Below are 22,390 nucleotides of genomic sequence, written 5' to 3'. Positions count from 1 at the left end.
AAGCCGAGAAATAATACGAGTTAAATTATTGTTTTTTTTTTCATTTTGCTACACTCTTAAAGCATTTTGTGTGCAATAAAGCATCTCATGTATCTCAAAGTAGGACAAGATAGAATGAAAGCAAAACATTATTTCATCTGTGTGGAAGATCCACATTGTAGTTAGTTTAGTTTATTGTCATGTGTACCGAGGTACAGTGAAAACCTTTTGTTGCGTGCTAACCAGTCAGCGGAAAGACAATACATGATTATAATCAAGCCGTCCACAGTGTACAGATACATGATAAAGGGAATAACGTGAATAACGTTAAGTGCAAGATAATTAGAGGCTTTAAAAAGAGGCAGCGTTAGCAACGACAACTGACTTTTTGAAAATGTTGCAGTTGAAAATTAAGGGGACTCTGCAGTTAGAGTACAATGAAAAGAAAGAAGAACATAAGGGTGGTGGGGTGGAAGATTGCAACCTTCACGTGGTCCGCTCTGTTTCAAAGAATGCAATCAACCCGGTATGCACAATCAAATAAGATCAAATAGAACAAGTGTGTCCTACAACTTTAGGCTGTGCATGCCATACGCAAGAAGAAGAAGATAAGGATGGTATCGGAACAGGAGAGCAGAGGCACCGTACAGACACTTAGCATTGCGTAGACAAACTAGCATTGCGGCGATAAGTGCCACATTTTCGGGGTGACTTCCGGGGAGGATAAGTGATGGACCTGCACTAACTACACAATTCTAGAGACCACCAGGGAACATCAGAGTGAACAAAATTTGATGATTAAACAAAAGATGTAGGAACACATTTCCAAGTAATGAAACACAGTGATGCCTGCAAATTGATACATGTTTAGAGCAAGAGTTAGTGAATTCAGGGTTGGAAAAAAAGTAACTTAAGGAAGACGAGCAGCTTTGGAACAGAATGGAACAGGACAATGCATGGAAGGTTTACATTTATGGACAAGGAAGAGAAGCCATTGCTGGTGACACTGGTTTGATTTAATAAATTTAATTTAGTGCACTGCCACAGAGCTGTGCAACAGAGTGGGGATTGGAGGGCTGTTTCAGAGGAGGGTGCTGCAGTCAACAACTTTAAAGACAGAGATGTAGAAACAGATGATGGTTTATAAAAGAAGACACTGGTCAGGCAGCATCTCAGGAGAACATCCATATGTCATGTCCCTTCTGACCTTCATTCAGTTGCAAGCTGGATTTTAATAATGGAGGGAGACTACAGAAGAGGATAATGAAAGTTAAAGGAGAGTCAATTTTATCAAATGAGAAAGAAGAAAAAATGTGATCCAGTTGCAATCAGAATGTTACTTATTTTGAGGAAGCTGTTCATGATACTCAAGGCAAGTTGGATACATACAGAATTGAAAAGATGCAGAGTATCAAGGTAGAAAATTTCAGGAATTGAGAACTTTATGGGAGGAAGGTTGAAGATGAAGGAAGGACAACAGAAGATAACAAAACTATGAAGTTAAGACATTGATGGCAGATGAAAGGAGGAGGAAAATAATTGAAAGACACAGAGATTTTGAGGATGTGTGAGAGAAGTATGATAAATAGGTTTGATGTAGATTCAAGTCTGGAGACGGATAATTCCCAAACAGATGGTTCATTACCAGACAAGGCCTTATGGAAGGCAAGAAAAGACAAAGTTGGGACAATGGCACGATTGCAAACTATGGTGGTTGCAAATTGATCGTGATCAAGCTTTAATCATTTAAACTCTGAAATCTGAGTTCCTTAGAAACTGTGTTGCAAGTGTAGACAGGAGCATTTGAGGCAGTCCCTCAGATTGAAGATGAATTATTTCCACTTGAGTTCCATGGGAGTTGTGCTGACTGATGAGGCCAATGTGTGAACCATACACGCTGCCATAGGTGGGGTAGTTGATGTTTGGCTGTACAGAGGTTCATTTGCGAAGAAGGTGCAATTCTGCCATTTATATTGAGCTTCAACATACCCCATATTCATGATCTGTAGGTCCTCAATGCCACATTAATGCTCCTTTTCCCATTTGATGCCAAGGAATGCCATGAGTCTATAGATTCAGGATCAGTTCCTATGGATTGGAGGGTAGCTAATGTTATCCCACTTTTCAAGAAAGAAAAGAGAGAAAACTGGGAATTATAGACCAGTTAGCCTGACATCGGTGGTGGGGAAGATGCCGGAGTCAATTATTAAAGAAGTAATAACGGCGATTTGGATAGCAGTAAAATGAATGATCCAAGTCAGCATGGATTTATACTTGACTAATCTTCTGGAATTTTTTGAGGTTGTTAAAATGGATGAAGAAAAGCCAGTGGATGTAGTGTATCTGGAGTTTCAGAAAGCCTTTGATAAGGTCCCACACAGGAGATTAGTGGGCAAAACTAGAGCACATGGTATTGGGGGTAGGGTATTGACATGGATCGAGAATCGGTTGGCAGACAGGAAACAAAGAGTAGGAATAAATAGGTCCATGTCAGAATGGCAGGCAGTGGCATGTGGAGTGCCGCAAGGCTCGATGCTGGGGTCGCAACTATTTACAATATATATTAATGATTTAGATGATGGAATGAAAAGTAACACTAACATATTTGCTGACGACACAAAGCTGGGTGGCAGTGAACTGCGAAGAGGATGCTAGGAGGTTGCAGGGTGACTTGGACAGGTTGAGCGAGTGGGCAGATTCTTGGCAGATGCAGTATAATGTAGATAAATGTGAGGTTATCCGCTTTGGCGGCAGAAACAAGGAGGCAGATTATTATCTCAATGGTGTCAGATTAGGAAAAAGGGAAGTGCAACGAGACCTGGATGTCTTTGTGCACCAGTCACTGAAAGTAAACATGCAGGAACAACAGGCAGTGAAGAAAGCTAATGGCATGTTGGCCTTCATAATAAATGGATTTGACTATAGGAGCAAAGAGGTTCTTCTGCACACAAAAAAGCTGGAGAAACTCAGCGGGTGCAGCAGCATCTATGGAGCGAAGGAAATAGGCAACGTTTCGGGCCAAAACCCTTCTTCTTCTGCAGTTGTACAGGGCCCTGATGAGACGACATCTGGAGTATTGTGTGCAGTTTTGGTCTCCTAATTTGAGGAAGGACATCCTTGCTATTGAGGGACTGCAGAGTAGGTTCATAAGGTTAATCCCCGGGATGGCGGGACTGTCACATGAGGAAAGATTGGAAAGACTGGGCTTGTATTCACTGGAATTTAGAAGGATGAGAAGGAATCTTACAGAAACTTATAAAAGGACTGGACAAGCTAGATGCAGGTAAAATGGTCCCAATGTTGGGGGAGTCCAGAACCAAGGGCTGCAGTTTAAGAATAAAGGGGAGGCCATTTAAAACCTAGATGCGAAAAAAGATTTTCACCCAGAGTTGTGAATTTGTAGAATTCTCTGCCATAGAAGGAAGTGGAGGCCAATTCACTGGATTGATTTAAAAGAGAGTTAAATAGAGCGATTGGGGCTAACAATCAAGGGGTATAGAGAGAAGGTGGGCACGGGTTACTGATTGTGGATGATCAGCCATGATCACAATGAATGGCGGTGCTTGCTCGAAGGGCCAAATGGCCTGCTCCTGAACCTATTCTCTATGTTTCTATGAGTCAAACCAGCTGATCTCTTCCTCGAACAGACTTGGAAGTATGTGTTTGTATCAGGTGTCAGGTGTTAGGCTTGCCCAACACATGCAACCTAGTTAATCAACGACACATTGACGACTGCTTTGGGGCCACCTCCTGCACCTACACACAACTGACTGACTTCATCCACTTCACCACCAACTTCCATCCGGCACTCCAATACACCTGGACCATTTCCGACACTTCCCTACCATTCCTTGACCTCACCATCTCCATCGCAGGGGACAGACTTCTGACCGACATACACTACAAACCAACTGACTCACATGGCTATCTGGATTACACGTCTTCCCACCCTGCCCCCTGTAAAGATTCCATCCCCTACTCCCAATTCCTCCGCCTACGCCGCATCTGCTCCCAGGATGACACATTCCATACCAGGGCATCGGAAATGTCCTCGTTCTTCAGGGAACGGGGATTCCCCTCCGCCACCATAGATGAGGCTCGCACCAGGGTCTCATCCATACCCCGCAACACTGCTCTCTCTCCCCATCCCCGCACTCGCAACAAGGGCAGAGTCCCCACCTGGTCCTCACCTTTCCGCCACCCCACCAGCAACGACAAATACAACACATAATCCTCCGCCATTTCCGCCACCTCCCTTGTCAACGTGACCCCACCACTCCCCACACTTTCCATGGCAAACTGCAAGAAATGCAACACCTCCCTTCATCTCCATTCAAGGTCCCAAGCATGTCTGCCTTCCGCAAAACCTCATCTACTGCTCCCTCCTTGGACAACAATACCATTGTCAAGCGTTCTTCCTGAGAAGACTGAAGAAGGTCCCTCCCGTGACCACCCCCTCCCCGGGCATCACTTTCCATGGCAAACCTCTGCAAGAAATGCAACACCTGTCCCTTCTGCCGCTCAGCATCGCCAAGGACCTCCCCCCCCCAACCATCGACTACCATCCGGGAGGCCATTCAAGGTCCCAAGCAGGTCGTTCCAGGTGCGACAAAACAACGTACCTGTTGCACCTGTATCTTTTCCAACAAAATCATCTACTGCATCCAAAGGAGATGCTCGTTGTCTCTGTACTGTACACTGATGTCAGCTGATTTACATCGGGGGGGGAGACTAAGCGGCGGTTGGGCGATCGTTTCGCTGAACACCTCCGCTCAGTCCGCAATAACCTACCTGAACTCCCGGTGGCTCAGCACTTCAACTCCCCCTCCCATTCCCAATCCGACCTCTCTGTCCTGGGTCTCCTCCATGGCCAGAATGAGCAACACCGGAAATTGGAGGAACAGCACCTCATATTCCGCCTGGGCAGCTTGCATCCTGATGGCATGAATGTTGAATTCTCCCAATTTTGCTAGCCCTTGCTGTCTCCTCCCCTTCCTTAACCCTCGAGCTGTCTCCTCCCATCCCCCCGCCCTCGGGCTCCTCCTCCTCCCCTTTTTCCTTCCTTCTCCCCTCCCACCCCCCATCAGTCTGAAGAAGGGTTTCGGCCCAAAACGTCGCCTATTTTCTTCGCTCCATAGATGCTGCTGCACCCGCTGAGTTTCTCCAGCAATTTTGTGTACCTTCGATCTTCCAGCATCTGCAGTTCCTTCTTGAACGAATAGTTAATTAACTGCTCAGTTTAAACCAGCATCTGCAGTACCTTCCAACACCTTTGGTTAATGAAGGGTTCAATGCTGAAGATGTCAATTGGGAGAGGACACATGTTAATTCACACATCCCCCCCCCCCCCCCCCCCCCCCTAGTGCACTTAGGATTCATAGTCCAAGTCTCAGAAAGAAATAGTGATGTATGCTGCCTTTCAGACCATGGGCTCTGAGGCAAGTTTTAAGACTTGATCATTGAAACTGACTTCCTCACCCAACCAAACAGCTGTGCTAGAGCAACGGGAGCAGAGAGTTTCAATGTCTGTCTATTCTGAGAGCCAGCTTCTAAGTTAGGGGAAGTGGTCCATGTCTTCGAGGGTCATATAGGTTGGTTGAGCACTCTGATTTTGCAGAAATGCATGGCCCATTCTTGTGGCCTTCAGTGTACAAGCCAGTATGACTTTGTGAACATTTGGAGGCCAAACTCTATGTATTCCAACTCGATTAGATGTTGAAGAAATCCTACTTCTGACGAGGAGGTTAAGCAGATTGAACAATTTCTGATTAGTCCTGTATGTCAGTTCTACTCCAGCAGGCAGGGTGCTGGAGGTGAAGTAAACAAACCAAAGTTGGCCGACTTATTTTTCCCACGAGGTAAATCTTTGCTGTTATTCCCAATCTTTAAAAACTGCTAACCAAGAACATCACGATTTTAATTTTTCCTCTCTCTGGAATCAATTTATGCCCTGGTGATTATGCTCTAGTGTTAATGGAATCTATATGGTATTACATAAAAGTAGATCAAACTGGCTTAATCGTTATTTGTACATGATAATACTAAAAGAGAAAAAGAAAACATGGTGTTTGCAAAATGATAGCAAATGCATAAAATTGATTTTGTGACCCACTCAGTCACCATTCATCACAAAAGCAACACATATAGAAGAGTGAACAATTGAAGAACATTTCCTTTGTCTGTTATTAAAGCACAGGTACAAATGGTTCTTTGGACACGAGTTTTCAATCCCACCAGCTGCAGAAACCTTGATGGTTAATACAAATGTAGACAATGAAAACCAGAAAATGTTGAAAATGAGACAGATCTGTGGGAAGTGGACCAGAGTTAATGTCTCAGATCAAAAACCCTTCATAAAAGCTAAGAACGTGAAAGAACAAATTAGATTTAAGGTACTTTGAGTTGCCTGTCATTTTTTTTTCTCCACCCTATTCTGAACTCCCCATGTGCCCTTTTTCATTGTTGCAATGAAGCACAACAGAAACTTAGGGAACAGCTTTTCATCTTCCAGCTAGGCACCTTTGGGACCAAATTCAAGAATTGCAAAGGCCTATTTTTCTCTTTACATCAGATTGAACAGGTCTGCCATTAGGTTATTCATCAGTAACATGAACTCAGTTTTCCTCTCGTCAAAGACATTGCCCTTCCAACATTCTCCTTTTGGTTTCTGGTTTCAGCATCAGCTGTCCTGCATTTCATCGAAAAACGAGTCCTGTTTCTTGCTTTCTCTCTCTCTATCCACACCAACATATTTAAAGGTCAGCTCTGTAAACATTGGGATCAATTGGGGAACCTTAGCCACATTATACAAGAGATATTTCCTTTATACAACTAATTTTTCCCCCATCCTTTCTTCAACTTAAAACTCACTTTTTAAAACAAAACACTCTCCCAGTTCTGATCATGGTTTTTTGATCTGAAATGTAAATTCTTTCATTTTCAACAGATGATGCCATTCATGCTGAGTGTTTCCTGCATTTTCTGCAGAAATTCTATGTCTTGTGGTCCTGCCATCTGAAGAGAAGTGTTTGCGTGGGTTTTTTTTGTATTCCTTGCATTTGGGTTAATATGAAAGTAGTTTCACTGACACATCCAGGTAAATAAAAACTTACCAACTGGCTTTTCACAGACTAAGCCATCCGTCATCTCCGTGCATGCGTAGGCCTTTAAACCAGCAACTTCTGCTTTTACCAGGTATGCACAGAATCCAGAGTCATTGGGTTCACCTGGCAGCCATTGCAAGGTGGTGTTAGTAAAAGGTGACATATCTTCCCAACCCCAGTATGAGATGTTGATCTTCCGCAATCCAACCCAAGGTGATATTTTCTGTCATAACCAAGGAAAAAGCAAAGAACCAATCAGTTCACTGGTTAAATGTGCAATTTTCTCCCATTAGATATCAATACTGGTCTGCATATGCTTAGTTGCATTGATTTTATCACTTAAATTTAGAATGCATTCATATATTGGTGTCTTTCTTATTCCATGATAATAAAGATTAATGCTAGCTCCAACTTAGAGCGGAAAGCAGACTGTTCCAATTGTGTACCATTATACCTGACAAACCTCCATTGCATTAGAACCCACTGTAACCATCCTTGGATCATTAACACTAACATATTTTACAAATGTGTAATAAATATGTTATCTCTCTACAATATATACATCATCCTGCTTCAATACTGTTTTGCTAGTTCTCCATGTTTTGCCAGGTTTGGGTTACTTTTAAAAACACACAAAACAAATATTATCCAATTACATAACATACAATTATTCAGTTATCTTGGGCTTAAATGTTACAGAATATGTTTAAATGATGAAAACAGTTATTTTTTACAGGAGCAGAAAGTTTCCTCAGAACCTAACCCAGGCTAATAAGATTAAAGTTTCATCTTTCTGCTAGGTAAAATGAGCAATATAATACCCCTAAGCTGCAGCTTGAAAGTATAAAATTGCCACTGGTGACAAATTCACAAATCCAGTCAAGGCTTGCATTCAAAATGAAAAAAAAACTCTTTTGTTTTTTACTGTCAACATTTTCACTACTAAATCCTACAAAAGCTAGATACCCCTGAAATGTCACCTCAACACTTCTGTTATATTCCAGTTAAAATAACAATTCCCTTTCTTTCAAGGCTTGCAGTATTACTGATTGTGAATAGAAAAGGGCTAGAGTTGAGTTAAGCCCCTATATCACTTAGGAAACCTGAACAGAAACCTTTGGAGACTTTCCGCCCCACCCAAGGTTTCCTTGCGGTTTCCGGAGGTTGAAGGTGGTTGCCAGAGGTTGCAGGTAGTGGAAGCAGGGAGGGAGACTGACAAAAACCTGCGGAAACCTCCGAGAACCACACGGAAACCTTGGGTGGGGCACAAAGTCTCCAGAGATTTCCGTTCAGGTTTCCTAAGTGGGACAGGGGCATTCGAGAAAGAAACACCAAATCATGCACAGACTGTCTTGTGAAAATTTATGAGATCCAACATTCGTCTCCATGTTTAGCCACCCAGATGGCTCCAACGGTATGGGGCAAAGTAGAGACATATCATAAATACAAGACGATGCATGGCAGTCTAAGAACTAGCTTTCGTTCAATCAAAAATCTCTTAATTATGTTCCATGGGTATTGCCCACTTGTAGTTTTTGGTAAAAGAGTATGCAGAATGAATGTTATTGTTTCATCAGAGTACCAGCACTCTTATTGTACATTTAGCAATCCATCTATTGGCCATAGGAGCTTAAGATTGTTTCATGATCATCTTTAATGAACGGAAAATGGATAGCACCTCATAGCACCAGAGATGGATAGGTAGCTAGAAATGATAAACAGTATAGTGTACAATGGCCCTGGAATGCAGTGTTGCTTAAAAATGTGGCACGATGAATTAGTTGAGCCTCAGGTCTTAAGCACTATTGATATTTACTGTGAAGAGCCCTCAACTAAAATGGCCATTAAACATCAAGAAACAGCGCACCTACGACACACATCAATTCAGAGGCAAGAGCAGGAGGATGAAGGTTGATGATCGACAACTGCAAGTTTTCTCATTAGGTTACAATATTCGTGCAATAAAGAAACAACTGGATAAATGAGCAGAATTGGGAACTTGATATTCTTGGTTACAGTGTATTCAGAATGATAAGGCAAAAGATCGTACTGAGAATATGACAGGGTTGGAGATAGCTGGTGATAGTTTATGAAGATTAAAATTACACTTAGATACAGGGATAGTACATTAAGTGGGTCAAACAAAAATGTATTAGGTCAGAAGTAAGGAACAGAAAAAGTGTAACTGCATTACTGGGGGTTTAATAAGGGGTTTCAAATAATGGGTAGGTGGTCGAGATGCAAATCTCCAGGCAGAGAGAGATTTAAACATAAGACAGGTGAACAACCTTCTCTCCAAATAAAATAGACTGAGTGTAAACATGCAGGCAAGGATAGAGTACAATAGTATAAGAGGGGGTGAAACAGGAGAGGGTTAAGAGCTGGGTGGAGGAATTTCTGAAATACCTGTGACCTTTTTATAATTTGAGAACAAAACAAATACTAGTATGTTCAGTTCTGTAGAATGAAATAGTCAATGGAACAGAAAATATAAACCATGGAATGTTATGAAATGAAATCCCTTACAATGGTGAGGGGAAAAATGGCTGAGGGAACAATAAAAACATTTTATCGGTCTTATTGAAGTCAAAGCTCATGTCATAATGCATGGATTGCTGTGTGAATGTGAAGGAAGAGATGTGATTTTGGAGAGTTATAAAAAGAGGACTGAAAAATGTTGGAAGCTATAATAGGTCAGAAACTGTAAAAGTTAACAAGCCACACAGGGGAAGAGATGCATTCCATGGGAGGGGATCGGAACAGTTAATGAATTATGTCATCAAATTTCAGAAATCGCATAGCGTGGCACAGTGGCGCAGCCTCACAGCACCACAGACCCGGGTTTGGTCCCTTCAGGATGGCGGTAGCGGCGGGCAGAAGAAAACATTGATGCTGGTGAGCGGGTTGGGGGCTTAACTCCCGCACCATCGGAAACACTTAGAGGTGTTGTGGGTCAGCTCCGGGAGATGCACCAGGGCACAGAGGCTGAGCGATGGCTGGAGGTGAAGTTCGGCGGGTTCACCGGCTGATGTTGGCGAGATGTCGCAGTGCACGAGTCCACAGAATGGGCCATTGGAAGCCCACAAGCAGCCTGGGACTCAAGTAGATCAGGCCCTACTCCAAGCAGCCGAGGGTGCCGAATGGACACGGTCTGCAGTGGTACGGAGTGGTAAAGCAGCGGTAGAAGACATCAACCACATTGTTTGGCAAGGCCACCATCTGCAACTCTGACCCAATGCCTGCTGTCGGGACAATCGGCCTTCATGGCCAAGATTCAACATTTAATTTTTTTTTAATATTTCTGACTTGAAAGATACAGGATGGCACCTAAAATGTATTTCATTGTGCATGGTACACGTGGCAACAAAGTATCTTTGAACCATTTATCATTGAGCCATTCATCCTGACCTCAGATGCTGTCAGTGTGGAGTTTGCATGTTCTCCCTGTGACGTGTCTTCGGGTTCTCCTGTTTCCTCCCATATCACAAAAATGTGTGGGTTTGTAGGTAAATTGCACCAAAGGTGTAAGAAGTGGATGAGAAAGTTCAATAACATAGAACTAATGTGAATGGGTGATCGATGGTCAGCATGTGCTCGGTGGGCCGAAGGGCCTGTTTTCATGCTGTATCTCCAAATTAAATGTCAGACATTATAGTGCATGCCAAAATTCCAATTACAATCGTATAGCTCTCCAAAGAATAAACTCATGCTTCACACAAAAAATTGCAGTGCTCGATATTAAAAAAAACCATGACAACTCAGCTTCAAACCTAAAGGCTGAACTGAAAAGAAAGTCTTAAAATTTTAATCTTGGTAAATCCCTTCTCCTTTATATATGTTCTAAATCTTATTAAAAAAGAGTCTGCTGTTCCTTAGGTCAACCAAGTTTGAAGCTGCTGCAATATGTTTCAGAGACTGACCATATTCTGTTCACTTGCCAAAACCATAAAGGAGCACATGCAAAAGACAGCCTTACTGAAAAGACATTTGAAAGTATGGAGTCTTCATATAACAGACGGGGAAAAAAGCAAGACAATCTGTGTTCTTGGCTGTGGGCATCATGTACAATGACGTCCAACAACGCTTTTTTTCTGAAACAACTCGGCCGACAAATAAATAAAGGCTATATACTTGACCTGACTTTAAAGAACAAGGAAGCTGAACAGCTTTCTCACAATGCAAAAGCAGTAAATAAAATTCTACTGCTTTCTTTATACATTGAGCTATGACTTTGTTAACCCAGTGTAAGCTCTTTGACATACCACTTGGTGCAATGCCATGCAGGAATTAATAGCATCACCTCAACAAAGTTATCTCACAAGCCTGAGCAATAATATTAATAGTATCATTGACCACTAGGTTTGAAATCAAAATGTACATAAAAGCAGCAACACGGTTGATTAAACAGAAATACAAGGTACTTTATTTTCTGTAGAGAGTAGATCCTGTTCACTTGTTATGCTGGAGGTTATTATTAATTCAAAAAGGATTAATACTCAGTCATTTCATCATGCAAACTACCTCGAAATGCGAAACACCAAATGCGATGAGCTGTCATTGTCCCGATTGCCCTAGAAACAATGATATATTATGCCCACTGGACTGTTTCATGTCCAATTCCTATCTTTGTCATAACTTTTACAACGAGTGAAAATTCAGCTTTGCATATTCATATCAAATATTGCTGAATTGTCAAAATTTACTGTCTTTAACACTTACTTGCAGGTTTGGATTCACATCAACAATCAATAACACAAAACGCACACCTGAATATACCGATTTGCAGATGCAGAGTGAGAATTGGTTCTCGGTATTATTATCACGGATTATCGATATAATATTGCTCAACTTGTTTTTTCCAGCCACACGTTTGAAATCACAAATCTATCAATACTTTAATAAAACAAATTCTACATTTTCATATATTAAGCTATGCATTCTACACAGAGCTACTTCCAGTATGTGAGAACATGTATCAAGCTACAAAGCCAATATTCTACTCACATTAAAATGAATGAGTACCCTAGACCATTTGAGGTTGGGACAATATATAAAATGAATTACTGACTAGCTCTAACAATTGTGGAGAACTCACTATTTATGTCGCTGCCAAAAGTAATTGGGCTGGGAATAAATCAATCATACAAAGTTATAGATGGTGGGTTTAATTATTATTTTACTATGCGTACAAACCATTCCTACATTATGCAGAACATTTGTACAAACTACAGTGCACTCCATAATGTTCGGGACAAAGACCCATCATTTATTTATTTGCCTCTGACCTGCACAATTTGAGATTTGTAATAGAAAAAAAATCGCATGTGGTTAAAGTGCACATTGTCAGATTTTAATAAAGACCATTTTAATACATTTTGGTTTCACCATGTAGAAATTACAGCCGTGTTTATACATAGTCCCCCCATTTCAGGGCACCATAATGTTTGGAACACATGGTTTCACAGGTGTTTGTAATTGCTCAGGTATGTTCAAATGCCTCTTTAATGTCGGTATAAGAGAGCTCTCAGCACCTAGTCTTTGCTCCAGTCTTTCCATCACCTTTGGAAACTTTTATTGCTGTTTATCAACATGACGACCAAAGTTGTGCCAATGAAAGTCAAAGAAGCCATTATGAGGCGGAGAAACAAGAATAAAACAATTAGAGACATCAGCCAAACCTTAGGCTTACTAAAATCAACTGTTTGGAGCATCATTAAGAAAAAAGGGAGCACTGGTGAGCTTACTAATCGCAAAGGGACTGGCAGGCCAAGGAAGACCTCCACAGCTGATGACAGAATTCTCTCTAAAATAAAGAAAAACCCCAAACACCTCTTCGACAGATCAAAAACACTCTTCAGGTGTAGATTTGTCAATGACCACTGTCTGCAGAAGGCTTCATGAACAGAAATACAGAGGTTACACTGCAAGATGCAAACCACTGGTTAGCTGCGAAAATAGAATGGCCAGGTTACCGTTTGCCAAGAAGTACTTAAAAGAGCAACCACAGTTCTGGAAAAAGGTCTTGAGGACAGATGAGACGAAGATTAATTTATATCAGAGCGATGCCAAGAGCAAAGTATGCAGGAAAAAAGGAACTGCCCAAGATCCAAAGCATACCACCTCATCTGTGAAACACAGTGGTGGGGGTGTTGTGGTCTTGGCATGTATGGCTGTGAAGGTACTGGTTCACTTATACTCATTGATAATACAACTGCTGATGGTAGTAGTATAATGAATTCTGAAGTGTATAGACACATCCTATCTGCTCAAATTCAAACTAATATCTCAAAACTCATTGGCCGGCGGTTCATTCTACAGCAAGACAATGATCCCAAACATACTGCTAAAGCAACAAAGAAGTTTTCCAAAGCTAAAAAATGGTAAATTCTTGAGTTGCCAAATCAATCACCCGATCTGCACCCAATTGAGCATGCCTTTTATATGCTGAAGAGAAAACTGAAGGGGACTAGCCCCCAAAACAAGCATAAGCTAAAGATGGCTGCAATACAGGCCTGGCAGAGAAGACACCCAGCAACTGGTGATGTCCATTAATCGCAGACTTCAAGCAGTTATTGTATGCAAAGGATATGCAACAAAATACTAAATATGACTACTTTCATTTACATGACATTGCTGTGTCCCAAACATTATGGTGTCCTGAAATGGGGGGGCAATGTATAAACATTGCTGTAATTTCTACATGGTGAATAAAAATGGCCTTTATTAAAATCTGACATTGTGCACTTTAACCACATGTGATTTTTTCTATTACATATCTCAAATTGTTGAGTACAGAGGCAAATAAATAAATGATGGATCTTTGTCCCAGGCATTATGGAGGGCACTGAATGTCCTAAAATGATCCAAATTGGCCTGTTGAAGACAGGTCCACAATTTACATTACACTTTTATTATTACACGGAACAGCAATTCAATAATTCAGCTTCTCAATGCATCGTAGTATAGATTCCCTGTACATAAAAATAAATCACACACATTGGAAAAATAAATGGTCAGCTTTAATCACCTGAACAGTGTATTTGTGTAGCTCCTCTAGAACAAATTCAACTTCCTTCGACGTGGTAAGTGATGCAAGATTTCCATTAAGATTGTAACAATAAAGTTTGGCATTATCATAGTTTTCTCGGCTTGCATTAATCCGCAGACAGACGTCCCCAACATGACTCCAGCCTTCTCCACAGAGATGAGCTGGAATGTGAGAAACAAACTAATTTTCACATCTCATAATACTACAGGAGGAAACTTAGAATTTACAAATTCCAAATCACCTGCATTGCCATGCAATCTCTCACACCAACCACCATTCACAATTATCGTAGACCTAGGCAACATGTGAAACCTAACTTTATTTTCTAGCCATTAGCATTGGACCAGGTGATTTCCCAAGAACATCAGAGAAAGGATACAACCACAAACAGCAGCAGAGACCATCACTGGATAATTTAAAGTGAAAATTGATAGGTTGTTGATTAGTAAGTGTGTCAAAAGTTGTGGGGAGAAGGCAGTAGAATGGGGTTGAGAAGGATTAATAGATCAGCCATGATCGAATGGTGGAGCAGACTCGATTTAGAAGATTGAGGGGGGATCTTATAGAAACTTCCAAAATTCTTAAGGGGTTGGACAGGCTAGATGCAGGAAGATTGTTCCCAATGTTGGGGAAGTCCAGAACAAGGGGTCACAGTTTAAGGATAAGGGGGAAATCTTTTAGGACCGAGATGAGAAAAACATTTTTCACACAGAGAGTGGTGAATCTCTGGAATTCTCTGCCACTAGTTGAGGCCAGTTCATTGGCTATATTTAAGAGGGAGTTAGATGTGGCATCAGGGGGTATGGAGAGAAGGCAGGTACAGGATACTGAGTTGGATGATCAGCCATGATCATATTGAATGGCGGTGCAGACTCGAAGGGCTGAATGGCCTACTCCTGCACCTATTTTCTATGTTTCTATGGGCAAAATGACTGAATTTTAATATTCTTGACGTTTTATAACATTACCAAAAATCCAGTATTGATGGAGGCAGTGAGAACAAACTAGGAAGAGGAAGGCATGGACGGAGGTGGCTGGGAGATGGTAATGAAATGGACTATGATGTGAAGCGATGATGAGTGCTGAACATACCAAATTATGAAATTAAGCATCATAAATTGGCAGAGCAGGGATTCAATAACATCAACAGCTAAACAGCAAAGACCACTAAAATAATTTGTGGAAACAGGAAATAAATAGGAGTCATCTATTACAATGATTTGGATGAGAACATACACGGCAAGATTAGCAAGTTTGCAGATAGTGGGTGGTTTTGCAGATAGTAAAGATGGTTGTGAAAAATTGTAGCAGGATCTTGATCAATTGGCCAGGTGGGTTGAGGAATGATTGATGGATGATTAATGGAAGATGGAATGATTAATACAAAGAAATGTGAGGTGGTGCATTTTGGGAAGTCTAACATGGGCAGGACCTACACAGTGAATGGTAGAGCAGAGGGATCTAGGAATGCAGGTGCATGGTTCCTTGAAGGTGGAGTCACAGGTAGATCAGGTGGTCAGAAAAGCCTTTGTCCTTTATCAGTCAGTGTAGAAGTTGGGTGGTCACGTTGCAGTTGTACAAGACGTTGGTGAGGCTATATTTAGAGTATTGTGTTCAGTTCTGGGCACCGTACTATAGGACATATGTTGTCAAGAAGCTGGAAATGGTACAGAGAAGATTTATAAGGATGTTGCCAGGATTAGAGAGTCTGAGCTATCGGGAAAGGTTGAGTAGGTTGGAGTGCAGTAGGGTGAGGGTGATCTTATAGAGGTGTATAAAATCATTGGAGGAATAGATCGGATAGACACACAGAGTCTCTTGTCCAATGTAGGTGAATCGAGGACCAGACGACATACGTTTAATGTGATGGGGAAAAGATTTAAAAGGAATCTGAGGAGTAACTTTTTCAGATAAGGGTGGGGGTGTATGGAACACGCTGCCAGAGGAGGTAGTTGAGGCAGGTACTATGCAACGTTTAAGAAACAGTTAAACAGGTACATGGACAAGACGGATTTGGAGAAATATGGACCAAACACAGGCAAGTGGGACGAGTGTAGCTGGGACATGTTGGTCGGTGTGGGCAAGTTGGACCAAAGGGCCTGTTTCCACACTGTATCGCTCTATGACTAGGATCTAAAGAAAGAAATGAAAGGAAGTGGGAGAAGGAAGAAAAGGAAGAGTTACGAGGAGACAGCAGCAATGAAAGTGGAAATATATTATCAAAAAAAGACCAGGAAGATGAGAAGAGTTAGAAAATAAAGTTTAAATTGTCAATAAGATCCAACACCAGACTCAAGTCATATGAACAGTTTCATGTTAACTGCTCCTCTGTTCTCTCATTTAATAATACTGCAAGGTGACTTTTCCTCACAGAAGCAAATGGCAGGGATAATAAAACCACGTCTTATTTATGGAATTGTAATGACCATATTAAACATCTATCAAAATAATTATTAGAACCAGTTCAGCAACATGTATCAAAACCACTGTGCATCAAAAAATCCTAGACAGGAGACAATCCTATAAAATTAAGTAATTTTTGTTTATGCTTCAGTTTGCTCTGATTATTACCTGGCAAAGCTCGACATTCGTGGTTCTGCAGATCCCACTGACAATTCAGCTTTGAAGAGCAGGTCTTGCAGTTTGTAAATTTGCTACAAACATGTTCATTTCGTACACGGCATTTGGTATAATTTGTAACAGACTATGGAAAGAAATATTTGAAGATGTTATTGAAAATCTCAACTCAACCACCATAAACGATAACATACCACTTACATATATTAATAACCTATTAATATAAAACACCGCTTACTAGGAAATACATTTGACTGGCATTTATTGATGCACTTTGCTTTCAGCAGCTTCAAACATCAACGAGTAAGAAAAATAAAATAAAATGAGTAGTCAGGAATCTTAAAGTCCTTAATTTTAAGTGCTGTAATTGGAATGCAGCCAGATAAAAACATAAAAATCAGTGTCTTAAATACCATGATGGAAATTTACATTGATTTCCAGTTTTGTTCAAATGGAGTGAAAGAAACAGCTTGGAAAAGGGCCTGTCATGCCATCAGATCCACACCCACCATTGTTCACACTAGTTCTACGTTATCTCTTCAATTTCATATCCACTCCCCGCACACTAGAGTCAATTTACGGAGGCCAATTAACCTACAAACCTGCTCGTCTTTAAGATACGAGAGAAAACTATAGCATTTGGAGGAAATTCACACAGTCATAGGATGAACGTGCAATTTTCATACACAGTACTGAGGTCAAGATCAAACACAGGTCTCCGACACCATGAAGCAGCAGTTCTGCCAGCTGCACCACTGTGCCACCCAATACATGCAAGAGAAAGATGGAGGTTGTTGAAGGTAAAGAAATAGAATACTGCGTAAGAGTCTGAACCGGCCAATGACAGAATAATATAACACCGGCACAAACTATCATGAAATATCAGATAGAAACAAGGAACAGCAGATACTGGTTTATTCGAAAAATAGACACAAAGTGCTGGAGTAACACAGTAGCCACTTGGTGTTTATCTTTATCATCAAATTGTTTGTTTTTTGTCAGCAAACTTCACCCATTAAAGACAAAGATAGAAAAATAGGGAGAAGTTGCTGTATAGAGAATAAAAGTTAAATGAAGCAATTGCTTGAACAATAAAGATAAATACATGTCTTTTCAATATGATTCAACTTAGCTCCAGATAAACTCAGCTTGCCTTATTAATCTAGGCATTATTATAATCGGCAAAATATTTTCTCTTAAAATCATTTGTAAGATATGGGCATCATTATCAAGGCCCCACACTAATTGTCCTTGGACATTAATGAACTTGTTCTTGAAGTGCAACAGTCACTCCAATGAGGATTAGTACCAATGCCCGTGAACAAAGATCCCGGATTTAGAACCAGTAATAATAAGGGCATGACAATATACTTCCATGACAACAAACTTCCAAGACAAAGTTATCATAACATGGAAGAAACTTTGGAAAGGAATTTCATTGCGGGCCGCGCTACCTGCAGTGGCTGCCTCGCCAACAATCCGTCTGTCTTTTCTTCTTTTGGTTATTTTTAGTATGTGTTAAAAGGTATGATCTAATTTTCCTTGGTTTGTTTTGCGTGGGGGGAAGAGGGTTGGGGGAAACTTTTTTCAACCTCTTACCTCAACAGAGATACGATTTTTTTCCATATTGTATCTCCGTCCCCACTGCGGTTTAACATCGTGGAGTTAGCGGCCTTTCCTGGAGATTGACCAGGCGCACCAAGCTGTGGGAATCTGCGGGAATTTAACATCGCGGAACTTGCAATCACTTTGCCGGGGATTGAAGCTCCAACCGCGGGGCTGTGGTCTTTAACATCGTGAAGCCAGCGGTCTCTGGCAACAAGATGCCGACTCGGGAACTCCACGCGGAGAATTCCAACTGCCCCAATACGGGAGTTTCGATCACCCCGACGGGGGCTTCGATCATCGGCTGTGGGGCTTTGATCGCAACCCCAACTGCCCCAACCGCGGGAGAACAAGAGGAAGAAGATTGAACTTTATTGCCTTCCATCACAATGAGGAATGTGGAATCCATTGTGATGGATGGTATGTTAACTTTTATGTGGTTGTGTGTCTTCTTGCTTTTTGCTTAGCGTGTCTGTATGGTAACTCAAATCTCACTTTACCTTAATTGGTACATGTGACAATAAACTGACCTTGAAACCACTCTGAGGTAGACAGTTCAAAGAAAGGATTTCAAAGAAAACCTTGGCAATATGTTTCATAAAAGAAAATGGATGTCTGGATTAGAAAACGGGATGCCAATCAAGCCAACTGCTTTATCATGGATTGCAGCAAGCTTCCTAGCTGTTGTCACGGTCATGATCATCCAGAATAGTGGAGAGCCTTCCACCATTGGCCACCAGGCCATCTATGTGAGGATTTTGTTTGTGTATTTTAACTCTGCATTCGACACCTTTGTGTCAGAGCTATTACACTCCAAACTATCCCAGCTGACTGTGCCTGAACCCCACTGTCAGTGGATCACCAACTTCATGACGGACAGGAAGCAGCATGTGTGGCTGGGAAAGTACATCCCGGACCCTCTGACCCTCAGCATAGGAGCACCACAAGGCTGCGTACTCTCCCCTCTCCTCGACTCTCTCTACACCAATAACTGCACTTCCACAGACTCCTCTGTCAGATTCTCAAGATTGTGGGCAGCACAACCCTGATTGGGCTGATTCAGGATGGGGAGGAATCTGCCTACAGACAGGAAGTTACACAGCTGTCATCCTGGTTCCATCGCAAAAACCTGGAGCTCAATGCTCTTAAGACAGTGGAATTTATTGTCGACTGAAGGATTTAGACCCAGTAATAATAAGGGCATGACAATATACTTCCAAGACAACAAACTTCCAAGACAAAGTAATCGCAACATGGAAGAAACTTTGCAAAGGAATTCCCCTTCCCCCCCCCCACTCATCATCAACACTACAGTCACAACTAAGTTCCTTGGAACCATCATTTCCAGGGATCTTAAATGGGAGGCCACCATCGGCTCCACAGTCAAAAAGGCCCAACAGAGGATGCACTTTCTGCAGTAGCTGAGGAAACACAACCTGCCACAGGCAATGATGGTCCAGTTTTATAATATCATCATAGAGTCTGTCCTCACCTTCTCCATCATGGTCTGGTTTGGCTCAGCCACCAAGCATGACAACCGGAGGCTGCAGCGCATCGTTCGATCAGCCGAGAAAGTTGTTAGCTGCAACCTTCCCCCCATTGACAAACTGTACACTGCAACGGCCAGGAAACGAGCAGGTAAGGTCATCTCTGACCCCTCTCACCCTGGCCACAAACTCTTTGAAATACTTCCCTCTCAAAGGCAACTCCGGACTATCAAAGCTGCCAGACATAAAAACAGCTTTTTCTTGAGCAGTAGCTCTACTCAATAACCAAAAATCTGTAACCTCTAGTATTCTATTTTCACATATCTAACTATAATGTTTTACTTTTAATTGTCTGTTTTATATCATGTTTTTATCCTTTTGCGAGCAAATCACCAATGCAAATTCCTGGTATACATACTTGGCCAATAAAATGTTTATTCGTTTTTTAAACTAATTAATAATAATATAATGACGTGTGTGTGTGTGTGTGTGTGTGTGTGTGTGTGTGTGTGTGTGTGTGTGTGTGTGTGTGTGTGTGTGTGTGTGTGTGTGTGTGTGTGTGTGTGTGTGTGTGTGTGTGTGTGTGTGTGTGTGTGTGTGTGTGTCAGTGTGTGTGTGTGTGTGGGTGTGTAGGGAGAGAGTTTGCTCACAGCTGAGCTCGAACTGCTCTTTCTGCATAGCTGATCTAAGTTTTTGATCAGTGATGCAACGGTAAACCCAAGCACCTTAACTGAAGAATAGTAATTGTTGTAACACAGTGTTAAACTCTTCCATTAATCCTCTGGATTCATGTGACATGAATGTTACTTGCCATTCACTGCCCCTATCTGAATGTTGCCTTGTGTTGCTGCTTATCTGAAGAGTTGTAAATGGGATTGAAAACTGCTATCAGCTGGAGACACAGTCCTTAATATAAAGATAATATGTTGAAAAATATAGGTTCTATGGTACTGTTTTGTAGTGAAGATGTGTACAAATTAATTTATTCAAACTAAGATCTTACCAAGATCTAACATTAAGACTATTACTAATGTTCAACTAATTAACCTACCAGTGCAACACTTGGTACTTCTGTGATTTTATTCGATTTAAGGAAATCTCAGGGTATCAACAGCTCTCTAAACCTGATGAGAACCCAGGAGTGTTTATGCTTAAAAAGACAATTTCACCTGCTCAGAGGAGAATGATTGGGAGCAGTTCCTGTGGTCTAGATTGTCTGTGTACTGGCAACAATCAAGTCCTAAAGAAGTTTGATTAGAATTTCAATCTGTAGTTGTTTCCACATCATACAAGCTGCATTCACTCTGATGTTGACACTTGCATCTGCAACAGGTAGATGGGCAAGAACCCAGGGGAAACCCATGCGGTCACAGGTAGAACGTGCATACTCCACACAGAAAGCACCCAAGCAGCAATAAACTCTGGTAGTTTGAGACAGCAGTTCCACAGCTGTGCCACTGTGCTTTGATAGCCACGTCCAACTGCTAAAATGACTTTAAACATCTGTCAGCGTATTTTTGACATTTAAAATCTATTGAAAATGTAGAAGGAACATTAGAAAACATAAAATTTAGTGAACATAAACCATATCCACATCAATCATCGATTACCCGTTCACACTAGTTCTATGTCATCCTACTTTCTCATTCACTCCATACACACTCAGAGCAATTTACAGAGGCCACACAGGCAACACCCGAGGTCAGGATTGAACCTGGGTCTCTGACATTGTGAGGCAGCAGCTCTATCAGCCACACCAATGTGCCACGGAGAATGCCCAGTGTTAGAAAAATGACAGGAAGCTGCCATTCTGATGAGGAGTTCAACTTCAGAGTACAGTTGAAATGACAATAATAATGTTGTCTATTTAAGTGGAGGACTTCCACATTCTCACCACACCATCTCAGATTGTCATCCCACCTCCCTCCCCACTCATCCCCTGCCTGTTGTATTAGAACAGTACCGTACAGGAAAAACATAGAAACATAGAAATTAAGTGCAGGAGTAGGCCATTCGGCCCTTCGAGCCTGCACCGCCATTCAATATGATCATGGCTGATCATCCAACTCAGTATCCCATCCCTGCCTTCTCTCCATACCCCCTGATCCCCTTAGCCACAAGGGCCACATCTAACTCCCTCTTAAATATAGCCAATGAACTGTGGCAGAGAGTTCCAGAGATTCACCACTCTCTGCGTGAAAAAAGTTCTTCTCATCTCGGTTTTAAAGGATTTCCCCTTTATCCTTAAGCTGTGACCCCTTGTCCTGGACTTCCCTAACATCGGGAACAATCTTCCTGCATCTAGCCTGTCCAACCCCCTTAAGAATTTTGTAAGTTTCTATAAGATCCCTTCTCAATCTCCTAAATTCTAGAGAGTATAAAACAAGTCTATCCAGTCTTTCTTCATAAGACAGTCCTGACATCCCAGGAATCAGTCTGGTGAACCGTCTCTCTGCACTCCCTCTATGGCAATAATGTCCTTCCTCAGATTTGGAGACCATATGGAATGGGCACTTCGGCCCACAATGTTCGTGCCCAACATGTTGCCAAATTAAAATGATCTCATTCGCTTGCACAAGATCCATATCCCT

The 22,390-nt window shown here is 41.6% G+C and overlaps 1 protein-coding gene across 2 annotated transcripts in view; it reads right to left on the bottom strand.

Moving 5' to 3' along the window:
- atrnl1b (attractin-like 1b) overlaps positions 1-22,390 on the bottom strand; it is a 704,553-nt gene that overhangs the window by 507,469 nt on the left and 174,694 nt on the right. For both annotated transcript variants that reach the window (XM_055646916.1, XM_055646915.1), the window contains exons 14-16: positions 16,702-16,834; positions 14,110-14,291; positions 7,092-7,305 (exon numbers count right to left, since the gene is read on the bottom strand). In XM_055646916.1, coding sequence (XP_055502891.1) covers positions 7,092-7,305; positions 14,110-14,291; positions 16,702-16,834 — 529 coding nt within the window. The remainder of the gene's footprint in view (positions 1-7,091; positions 7,306-14,109; positions 14,292-16,701; positions 16,835-22,390) is intronic.

This window comes from Leucoraja erinacea, chromosome 15, assembly GCF_028641065.1.
Source record: "Leucoraja erinacea ecotype New England chromosome 15, Leri_hhj_1, whole genome shotgun sequence".
In the NCBI taxonomy this organism is placed as follows: domain Eukaryota; kingdom Metazoa; phylum Chordata; class Chondrichthyes; order Rajiformes; family Rajidae; genus Leucoraja; species Leucoraja erinaceus.
This window is presented reverse-complemented; position numbering and strand designations above follow the sequence as displayed.